This window comes from Pan paniscus, chromosome 4 (assembly GCF_029289425.2).
Source record: "Pan paniscus chromosome 4, NHGRI_mPanPan1-v2.0_pri, whole genome shotgun sequence".
NCBI lineage: Eukaryota > Metazoa > Chordata > Mammalia > Primates > Hominidae > Pan > Pan paniscus.
The window spans coordinates 106,337,689-106,348,990 of NC_073253.2; the positions used below are offsets into that span (position 1 = coordinate 106,337,689).

An 11,302-nucleotide genomic window follows, 5' to 3' on the forward strand; every position below is an offset into this window, starting at 1 on the left:
CTTCTTCCAAAACTTTTTTTGAAGCATTCTAAGAAAGCTCAACTCCTATATTCTTCTTGAACAACCTTCTCCCTATTCATGTCCTGTTATGTTGTAGAAAAACAGTAAAGTAAGCAAGAACTTGTTTTACCCCCACCGGCTGGGAGTAAGACTGTTTCTTCACAGAGCAATGAACGTAAGCATGAGGTTTACATGAATATATTTTGTCTCCTCACTCTCCATTTCAAAAAGATCTGGGAACATTTCACAGCCATGGGCTGATTATGCAGGTATCATCAGCCTGGGAATATAATGAAATAAAAAAGTTGTTTTTCACATTTGTCATAGGAAACTCCTTCACCCACTTTCTGGTCCACAAATGTTCCCAAGAGGTCTTAGGAGAACTATGGAGTCTGGTGAACCACATCAATGATTCAGACCAACAGCAAATCTGCATGAGTATAAACATAAAATGCAAAGGAAACAGGCAAAATAAATATCACTTTCAGAGGTGAACACTAGCCACTTCTCCTTACATAAATACCATGCTTGGCTATAAACAATTAAGGTAGAATATGAAAAAAAGAAACAATGTCCACCTCTGAATGTGTGACACTCTCTTTTATATGAGCATATGAAAACCAAGAAGTAGAATGATTTTATGACTTATGTCCTGGAGGATCCAGAGCAATACACTTTACTTTCAAGACCAAAGAACACCCTTCTGCTAGGGAAACTCCATTATTACACCCTTTCTAAATTATTACCAAGCTTAAGCTGTGTCATTGACTTTTCTTAATCCAAAGAGACAGATCTCCCCCATCTCATCAATAACCTCTCTGATATCCCTTCCATTTTTAAAAATCCCATAATTATATTATTGAATAAGGTAAAAAAAAAATACCAATCTCCTTTTGGCAACTATTTTTCAAATCCAAACTGAGTTTTGCATGAGTTCTAGGCTACTTTAAATATTCAGGACAATTCAAGGAAGAGGAGGAAAGACATAAATTTAAAAAGAAGGAGGGAAAGAATAAGGGAATAAAAGAAGGAGTGGGAAACAATAACGAAATGAAAGAAACAGTGAGAAGCATTATTAAAACAAGAAATAAAAGTATTAAGAAAATTAATGAATGATTTATCTTTTTAGTGAGGGTAGGAGAAAAGAGAGCTATGTCATGGATCATTTTCTGGTCCATCACATGGGTAAGAGTATTGCCTAAGCTTCCTGAGTAATCACAGAGTGTTACAAATGATCTCACTTCTATTTCCATATGGAAGACACACCATTCTTGACCTAACCTAGGATTTCCCAAACTACGTATGCAGATACTGTTCACTCCTTCAGCATTTGGACAAATGAAAAGAGAAGGAAAACAGGAAGCTTTTCAGCTCACCCTGAATTTTCACAGATGGCCCGGTCTGAATTGTTGCCCCAGGTGAGACATAAGCAGATTCCAGGAAGACAGCAGCAAAGAGCTAGAAAAAGAAGTATTTATAGAGAGGTTCTTTCAATGGAAAAGAATTTGCTTCCTGACAATGATCTTCATAGAAGGTTAATATGCTTAAGCACATTGAGAATTCATTGAATATCTGTTACATGTAGTACAGAAGACAGCCCTATTGTGGTTATGATGATGACCATAAGCTTAAGAAAAACTGGCTTTCATGATGAATTTGTGTGTGGTAGAGCTTGTCATAGTCTACCCCTTGTAGTGGCAGTTTAGAAGCTCAAAACTCACTTTTGAGATCAATTGTTATAATTCTCCAGTTTTTAGTAATGCTTTTCTATAGCCTTCCCTGCACCTGATTCTAACCGCCTTATTCCTTTGCTCCATTCTCTTGTCTCACCTTGACTGTTTTTTTACCTTTTGACACCAATGTATTTATTGCAAATCACTTCAAATGCTACTGGAAAGGTAAATAGTGAACAAATGAACTGCTATAAAACATTACCTACTTTTAAAGAACTCGCAATCTAATAGAGAGATAAGGTTGAAAAACATTATTGAAATGTTAAGTAATCTATAGAAGCCATAGAAAGAAGTCCAAAATAGATATGGCTTACAGGATAATGAGGTCACATCCTGGTAGGAGACCACTTTTGGAGACATCAAATAAGATGAACATGGCAAGACATGAAAACCTAACATCTCGGATTGGGAAGAAAAAAGCTCAGAGCATGTTTAGAGCATATTACCTTCAGATACTGTTTGCTGGAAGCCTAGGAAAATGAAGGAAATAGGGCTGGAAAGACAGCTTGGAGCCAACGCAGGAGGGATAATTGTAATCTCAAAACAACCTTGAGTAGGTTGTTTTGCCATAACTTTTTGAGCAGACAAGTAATATAATCCAGGTGATCTAAGAGGTCACATAATTACAGATAAGGAAATTGGGGGCAACAGGAACAAGTGTTTAGCAATGTTTTAACAGACAAAGAGACACCTGGGATGCCTTAGAAAGAGATACCCTGCCTACCTCATCCGAACAAAGACTCTACATATATCATAGACACAAGGGGTTTTTAAAAGAGGAAACAAAAAAAGGGAGGCAGCCTGGTTATACCTCCAGAAGAATGCAAGTCGAAGCTCAGTGCAGGCTGCTTTCTGTTGTTCTTGCCCCCATCAGCAATCAAGAGATGAAGCCGAAGGTTCTAGTGGGCACTCACACTCTCTGGCCCTACAGCAAGCCACTAGAGGGGAAGGCATGTCAGGTGAGGGTGACAGAAGCAGCCACCATGCCCTTTCCTTTGTCTCTTGGAGCTATCCCAGCCCAGTGAAGAAATCTAAGTTTAGCTCCTGTCTGCCTATGTAATAATGTCCAGCTGCCGACCAGAATAATCTCTGATGTCACAATAGATTAATCAGGTTTTGGCATCATCCCACAATACCCTGAGAAGTTGGTGATGGGGGAAGAGTGGACTTTTTTTTCAAAGAATGCTGTGGTGACTCGAGTACAACACATGAAGAATTCCAGAAAAGAGCCATTTTTGAAGTCAGCGGTGAATCAGAGGTTTTCTGACCCTCTCGAGTGCCTTCTATGAAGAAGAGTTCAACTCTGGCTCCAGTTTGTCCCCTACTCTTTTCCCGAATCCCTCGACATTCCTTGCTCTTTTCCCCAGGCACCGCATGGCCTGTGACATTTGCTGGGACTCACACACGGCGTCCAACCTCCTTTCTCCGAGCGATGACTCCTAGGAACTTCCCAAGGACCGGAGCGATGCAGGCTCCGACACGCGAGGGCGGGGGGCGGGGGTGGGGGATGCGATGGACGGGGGAGCGGAAGGGAAAGAGAGAGAGAGGGGACCTGGGTGTAGAGAGGGCCCAGGGCCGCATGAGCCAAGCCAGGGAGGAGCAGGGGGTTCATCTCAGCAACCTGATCGGTGTCGGCCTTTCCCTCCCTTCAACCCTCCATTGATGTTGCTGGAACTCGGAAGACTGCTAGACAGACATCCTCTAGGGCACTCTCCCTGACTCACTTTGCTGTGCTTTTAAGCACTCTTTTCTGGATCAACAAGAGTTTGCTAGTAAAAATCTGAGCCCGCCATCTCGATGCTTCTCCTGTCTCTAAAACTGGTGCCCGGGCTGAGGCCCCAGGTGACAGACGTTTTCCAGTCTACGCTGCGCGGTGCTAAGCCTCTGCGAGGCAGAGCGCACTAAAGCGTGCGCCGCCTCCGGGAGAGCTGAGCTCAGGACAGCATCCTCTCCGTGCGGTCGCCGCTGGGCACCCAGCAGCGCGGTCTGGCTCCGCTTCTTGTGTCGCTGGCCTTAAGAGTGGGACTGTGAAGGTGGCTGGGCGCTGGAATTTGTGGTTTTAAAAGTTCTTGACACCTGCTAGAAAGTGCTAGAGGACTCTTCAGCCCCTAAGGTGCCCCTAGTCACCAAGAGTAGGCGCTTTTCCTGAAATTGATATGGGAAATTTGAAAAGTAGGGTTTTTGAGAACAAGCCACATCAGATCTTTCCCCACTTATTTCAACCTCTTATCGTTCCTGCCCCTAAGGTTCTGGTCACGGTTGCACATTTAATGCTTTCACATGGAAGTGCTGTTGAAGACTGAGACTGCACCCCACCCTCCAAAGCATCCCATAAGCAAGCACAGTTTCTTACTAGCCAAGGAGAAGGGAAAGCACTAGTTGAAAGTGGCCACAGGAAATGCTCAAAGATGTTCAGAATGCATGGGACATATGCAAGGACTCCAAATCCTTACAGTGGCTGCTGGTTTCAGAAGGTGTTTCTCCCAAATAGAAAGGATTGGTCACGGAAATGCCCTGTAGGAGAAAGACACTGGTATCCGTTTCTTAAAGGACATTCACACTTATGAAGTGTTTAGGGCAAAGCAAAAAGGAGGAAGGTGAGGGAAATTCCTGATGACTTTACTGATGTTAAAATTCCATAGATTTAGCTACTCCTTTTTTTTTTTTCCTTTCACATCATCAATTCAGAATTCTATAAAGGAAGAGAATGACATGGTAGAAAATCATTGGCCTAGGAGAAAAGAGCCCGTAGGCGTTTAGGTGTTATATAGTGCAGCCAGAAAGCTCTGGAGCATCAGGGAGACTCCAACTTAAGGCAACAGCATGGGTGAATAAGGGCTTCCTGTGGACTGGCAATGAGAGGCAAAACCTGGTGCTTGAGCACTGGCCCCTAAGGCAGGCCTTACAGATCTCTTACACTCGTGGTGGGAAGAGTTTAGTGTGAAACTGGGGTGGAATTGGGTTTCCACGTATGTTCCCTTTTGCCTTACTATATGTTCTGTCAGTTTCTTTCAGGAAAATCTTCATCTTACAACTTGTAGGGCTGGTGTTAACTTACGACTTCACTAACTGTGACTTTGAGAAGATTAAAGCAGCCTATCTCAGTACTATTTCTAAAGACCTGATTACATATATGAGTGGGGTAAGTGAAGAAATTTTTTAAAACAAATGTATTTTCATCAGAGGAGTCGGCATACACACACTCTACAATTTAACTTTGTAGGAAAGAAAAATAATTTAGAAAAAATCATGGCCCCACATTTTGTCAAGAATTCTTACAAGTGATATTCAAATATCTAATCTAAAATGATTACCTAGAAATTGGCACATTCTAAGTGTGCAGATGTTGATGAGGAGCAGGTATTGATAGCGCGTTATGCGTCGAAGGATGTCTATCCTTTGCTAAAGTGTTGCTCTGACTATGCTGTAAACAGCAGGAGGTAAGAGCTTAAGAAAGAGGAGTAAAAGAGAGATAATTCTCATGAGCTAAACTGTAAGGATTGATGCTGTGCTCCAGGTCTCTCCAGTGTTTTAGATGTTTCAGGATGCTATTTATTACAGAATATGGTGTACTTGGAATTTTTTTTAACATACAGTAGTAATCATTTTCCTGATTAACCTAATTTCTAGACAGAGTTTGCATTCATGAATGGCCACAGTACAGATGCGGACATCCAAAGAATGGCATTATTACTCACAAGCATAGTGCTATGTGCAGTTGTGGCTTGAGGGAAGGGAGGGGGGAGGTCGCCCTCTGAGACCTGAACCTTTTGGTGTGGTTTCAAGCACTAACCAGCACTATCTAAAGACTATTTTCACTGCCTTGTCAATGACACAGGAAACAGGACCTGAGTGGAAACTGTTTTCAGGGCAACTTTAAAGCCTGGGAGCAAAGGGTGGAGGGATGATTTTCCTTGTGGACTTAAAAGTCTGTACCCTCTTTGTCCTATTTTTCTTTCTTCCAGACCAAAAGTACCGAGTTCAACAACACCGTCTCTTGTAGCAATCGGGTGAGTAGAGTTCAGTGCTGCTGGCTTTCACCAGGGAGACGCCAGGCATTTTGGAGAGGGAGTATCCTGCTGTGTGCAGAACCCCGAGAGGTGCCTGGGCTCCGGGACGCCGCCGCCGGGGGAAAGGGGACATCTGGGCTGTCAGCGCGGGGCTGCGCCTAGCTTGGGACAACACTTCTGTTCCAATTTAGGGAGAGGAAGTCTCTATCCGGAGGAAAGGCAAATTGGGAACTGGGACGAGGGAACGTTGTCAGGGGCACCACCTGCTGGGGTCCGGCGCCTCCGCGCTCGGGCTCGGAATTTTGGCAGCCTCCGCCCCCTGGAGACTTGGGAGGAGCGAGCGTGGGTGACAGTCTTTTCGCGACGAGTGCCCTCCGCCACCCTCGCCACGCCCCTGCTCCCGCGCGGTTGGTTCTTCCTTGCTCTACTCAACCGTAACCTCTTCTCTCTGACTCTCGACTTGTTGTGTTCCCCGCTCCTCCCTGACCTTCCTCCCCTCCCCTTTCACTCAATTCTCACCAACTCTTTCTCTCTCTGGTGTTTTCTCCTTTTCTCGTAAACTTTGCCGCCTATGAGCAGCCACATTGCCTTACTGAAATCCAGAGCCTAACCTTCAATCCCACCGCCGGCTGCGCGTCGCTCGCCAAAGAAATGTTCGCCATGAAAACTAAGGCTGCCTTAGCTATCTGGTGCCCAGGCTATTCGGAAACTCAGGTAAGCCCGAAGCCTCAGACGCTTGCTGTACCTTGGGGCTAACCTCAAATTAAACTGGGGCTTTGGTGCAGAAGTCGTTCTCTTATTTTTATTTAGGTTTTATCTTTCGAAGAGCAAACGAGCCGGGTAAAAGTGGTAGGATGTCAGTTAGACCCACGTTGATACCCGGAATCAAACTCACCTATTTCTACGGTTCTGATACTGTTTTGGCTGAATTATGGTTCTAAACCTTAGGGCAATGTTTCAAGCTATGATGAGTGAGCCTTCTATATCAGAATGTTTTGATTGCTGGAGCATAAGAGTATGGCTGTTAAAAATGCCAATTCCCAGGTACTCAACCCAGACCTTCAACATTAAAATCTCAGATTTTGGGGCTCCTTAAGAGATTCTTGTCCAGTCCAAAGTTTGAGCAACACCTCTTGTTCTTATCACTTAATTATTGTGTGCTTATTTGCTAAATGTGTAATTACATTATACATAAAATCTCTATCCTATGTTTGCTTAATTGCTTGTGTGGGCGCTATTGCTGTCTCTTTACATATTTTTGCACATGTAGTTATCTGCATTTGAATGCTCGTGTAGCATTAAATATGGAGATAGTGTAGTGGAAAGTTAGGCATAGGAACTCTGGAGACAACCTGCCTGACTTTGAATCCTGGCCCTATAATTTCTGTGAAGACTTAGTTAAATTACTTAGCCTCCGTGTACTGTAGCTTCATGGGTAAAGTAAGTATCATATCAGTTAGTCTTATACAGGTTGTTTCTGAGGATTAAATTAGTCAACACATGTAAATGCAGTTGGAACAGTGCCTGGCACATAACAGGCACTCAATATTTATTTCAGTCAGCAAGTAGAGGATTTATCTTCATGGTGACAAGTTTAAGGAACAGAGAGAGACAAGTGCAGATATGTTTGATTGCTCCTTATTAGCCTAGTGGACTTTATATGTCTACAATCTAGGTAGATGGACACGACTGTCACTTTTTTTTTTTTTTTTTTTTGAGACAGAATCTCGCTCTGTTACCCAGGCTGGAATGCAGTGGCACGATCTCAGCTCACTGCAACCTCCATCTCCTGGGTTCAAGCCTCAGCCTCCCGAGTAGCTGGAACTACAGGTGCCCACCACCACGCCTGGCTAACTTTTGTATTTTTAGTAGAGACGAGGTTTCACCATATTGGCCAGGCTGGTCTCGAATTCCTGACCTTGTGATCTGCCTGCCTCGGCCTCCCAAAGTGCTGGAATTACAAGCATGAGCCACCATGCCCGGCCAAAACTGTCACTTTCTAGAGGTTGAGGATTGAAGCCATAGGGCTGATCTGGGTTGAGCTTGAATTAGAAACTCAATACCAGACAGCCATATGGGAAACCTATTTGGCTTCATGCCTTCTTATGAAGGAGACCCTGGCAAATCTGCAGATGGCTACAATAAAATTCATTTAAATAAGAGCACAAACAAAAAGCTAGATCAAGTTCTTGGACAGCATGTGAGAAAGGGAGAGTTTGGAGAAATTTATTTCAGTCCCTCCCAAGCCCAAATGGAGAGTCTAAGACTAATAATAATGATTTTGCAGATTTTTTTAAGATTTGTGCTTAATAACCCTGTGACTTTATTAATTTGCATACCATGTGTCTAGGAGGCCCAGTGTACTACTCAAAGGTAATTCAGATAAAGGTATATACTGCACTCCTCTTTAAAATAAGCCCTCAGATGTCTGTGACACATCTAGACAATGGGGCAGGGGAGGGGGAAGGATGGGGAGCAGGAGCATGCATTTTGGGTCCAAAAAATAGACTAGGTTTATTGAATGATGTCTATAAACAGGTATAAGATAGCTCTTGCCCATGAGGAACTTGTGATCTTGTCAGGGAGGTCTTGAAATCAGCAATTTATTCATTTACTTAATCACTCAACAAATATTCAGTGTTTCCTATGATTAAGACACTGTATTCAGTGCTATGGGGAATACCTATGATGCAATATAAAGAAAAGCATGTTAAGTGAGAGCCAAGTTAAATGACACACACTCTTAAGCACTGGAAGAGTTTCCAAAAGCAAGGTCTGAGCAATTAGTGGAGGCTTTTTGAAGGAGGTGGTGCTGGGCCTTGAAGCAAAGGTAGGTGGGTACAGAAACAGGAAGGCATTCCCCTGGAAAAGGCACATGCTAGCACATAGTAAGCAGGTGCTTTGGAGACACACTGAAAGATGGATTTGCATAGAGAAGGCAATTAAACCTGCTCTCAACAGTTACTAAAGATAGTGAAAAGTAATTTTGACTATTGATTCTTATATTCTGCAGATAAATGCTACTCAGGCAATGAAGAAGAGGAGAAAAAGGAAAGTCACAACCAATAAATGTCTGGAACAAGTGTCACAATTACAAGGATTGTGGCGTCGCTTCAATCGACCTTTACTGAAACAACAGTAAACCATCTTTATTATGGTCATATTTCACAGCACCAAAATAAATCATCTTTATTAAGTAGATGAAACCTTAACTCTAACTGTGACAAAGAAGACCACAGATAGTTATCTTTTAATTACAGAAGAGTTTCTTAACTTATTTTTGTAAGTTTTTATTGTGTAAGTTTATAATGCAGGGGAAGTACTACTCCTCAAATGTTGAGGGAAGCTTCCATAACATCGATGACTGACTTCATGGCAGTAATTCTCAGCTGTAGTTGCATAAGCATTGCTCAAGAGGAAAATCCAAAAGTGCAGCAGGAGAACTCTTTTCCCTGAAAAAGGAAAAATATTGAACTCAATGATAGCACCTAAACTTACATTTAAAAGACAGACATTCCTTCTACATGTAATGACACTTCTTGTGTTAAACTAAAAATTTACAAGAGAAGAAAGTGAAAGCAAATGGGGTTTCACAAATAGTTGTAAATATAGTGAAGCAATTTGAAATAATTTTCAAGCAAAATATTGTGAAAGTATTCTAAGCCAAGTTTTAAATATTATCTAACAGACAAGAGTGGTATATACAAGTAGATCCTGAGAAGTACCTTTGTTACAGCTACTATAAATATACATATAAATTATAGAATCTACTTTAATTTATTTTGTGAACACTTTTGAAAATGTACATGTTCCTTTGTAATTGACACTATATATTTCTTAATAAAATAATTCTCAAATTTGTTTCTTATGAATCATCTCTCAAATCTAGTTAGACAATTTGCACACATACTTTTCTAAGGGACATTATCTTCCTTCAGGTTTTTACCTCCACTCATCCTTAGAGCCCACTGACTGCTCCCCTTTATACCTGTTGGCCCTGCCTATAGGAGAGAATATTTGGAGATAGGCAGCTTCAGGATGCATTGCAATCATCCTTTTCTTAAATTATGTCACTAGTGTTTTATTTTTTCCCCTCTTGAACTTTCCTCACACCTGGAAGAAACAAAGTAGGAAAAAGTGAACAGGGGATGTCAAATCGATTCTTGAATTCCCGCTGCAAGCTAGAGCCGCAGGCACCCTCTCACTCAATTTCCACTCAGAACCCTATAAACACCAGTGGGAAGGGCAACCCACTGCACGTGGGAATGCACTGATTTTTCCTAGGAGTAGACATGTTCCTCTAATTACTCCCTGAGGGTTAGTTGGGGCTAAACCATGACAGAAGTGGGGAAGTTCAATGTCCTTAAATCCATCTTACTTGCCAACAGGTAAGAGGAAGCTTACATTATATGTCCAGTCCACATTTAAAGAGCACTTACTGTGGAACAAGCCTTCAGCCAAACAATGGGGATAGAAAAGTAGGTAAGACTCAGCCTTTGTCCAGAGAAGCTCAGGGTGTAGCTGAATAGGCAGTTTCTTTTGTCCTGAGGAAAATCAAGACATGCCTGCTTTCTAAAAATCTTCCTCTGAAGACCTGACCCAAGCCCTTAAATGCTATTGTAAGAGAAATTTCTTTGCCTATTAACTCCATTTTAGTAGGGATTCACTGACTAGATTTTACTGAACTATGAAAATAAATACACATAATTTTTCACAAAATTTTGGGCCCAATTCCCCTAAAAGAATTGAGGATTAGGGAGAAAGGAGACAACTCAAAGTCATCCCATTAAGTGCAGTTTCTTTGAATCTTCTGCTTTATCTTTAAAAATTCATATAATTTATATATTTTATTCTATGTATTCCATAGATATCTTAATGTAAAATTAGTCATTTAAATTACACTGTCAATTAAAAGTAATGGGCAAGAGATTGCATCATACTAATTTAGTAAGAACGTTCCCAAATGTTGTAACAATGTGGATCATACATCTCTGGTTTTTTAAATGTATTGAGGCTTTCTTGGTGGACTAGTATAGTATACGGTCAGTTATGTCAATGTTTCATGGTCAATAAAAAGGAAGTTGCAAATTGTGATTTAAGCATATAAAGTTGGTTATATACATACTGAGACTACATTGTTAGTTATGCTATTTATATAATCTATATTCTCACTTTTGTCTCCTTCATTCAGAGAATAAGAGAGCTGTATGAAAGTCTACTGCTGGCCGGGCGCGGTGGCTCATGCCTATAATCCCAGCACTTTGGGAGGCCAAGGTGGGCAGATTTCAAGGTCAGGAGATCGAGACCATCCTGGCTAACACGGTGAAACCCTGTCTCTACTAAAAATACAAAAAAAATTAGCCAGGCATGGTGGCAGGCACCTGTAGTCCCAGCTACTCGGGAGGCTGAGGCAGGAGAATGGCGTGAACCTGGGAGCCGGAGCTTGCGGTGAGCCGAGATTGCGCCACTGCACTCCAGCCTGGGCGACAGAGCCAGACTCCCTCTCAAAAAAACAGAAAAAACAAGAAAGTCTAGCTGATATAATTCTTTGTTTCTTTG

The 11,302-nt window shown here is 42.0% G+C and overlaps 1 protein-coding gene across 2 annotated transcripts; it reads left to right on the top strand.

Annotated features, from left to right (window-relative positions):
- Window positions 1-2,872: 2,872 nt before the first annotated feature.
- Window positions 2,873-10,837, top strand: TSLP (thymic stromal lymphopoietin). Of its 2 annotated transcripts, none has more exons than XM_055112532.1 (5): window positions 2,873-4,207; window positions 4,739-4,875; window positions 5,699-5,743; window positions 6,323-6,457; window positions 8,757-9,596. In XM_055112532.1, the coding sequence occupies exons 1-5, from the start codon at window positions 4,132-4,134 to the stop codon at window positions 8,883-8,885; spliced, it is 522 nt and encodes a 173-aa protein (XP_054968507.1). In that variant the 5' UTR covers window positions 2,873-4,131; the 3' UTR covers window positions 8,886-9,596. The 2 variants fall into 2 exon arrangements, with proteins under 2 accessions (XP_054968507.1, XP_003826800.1); XM_003826752.4 differs by having other exon boundaries at window positions 2,875-4,330; window positions 8,757-10,837.
- The last annotated feature ends 465 nt before the right edge of the window (window positions 10,838-11,302 follow it).

Coding starts and splice junctions, on each gene's coding strand:
- TSLP (XM_055112532.1), top strand. CDS start 4,132: ATGCTCAAAGATGTTCAGAATGCATGGGACATATGCAAGGACTCCAAA. Junction 4,208..4,738: donor GTGGCTGCTGGTTTCAGAAG/GTGTTTCTCCCA, acceptor ATGTTCTGTCAG/TTTCTTTCAGGAAAATCTTC. Junction 4,876..5,698: donor TGATTACATATATGAGTGGG/GTAAGTGAAGAA, acceptor TCTTTCTTCCAG/ACCAAAAGTACCGAGTTCAA.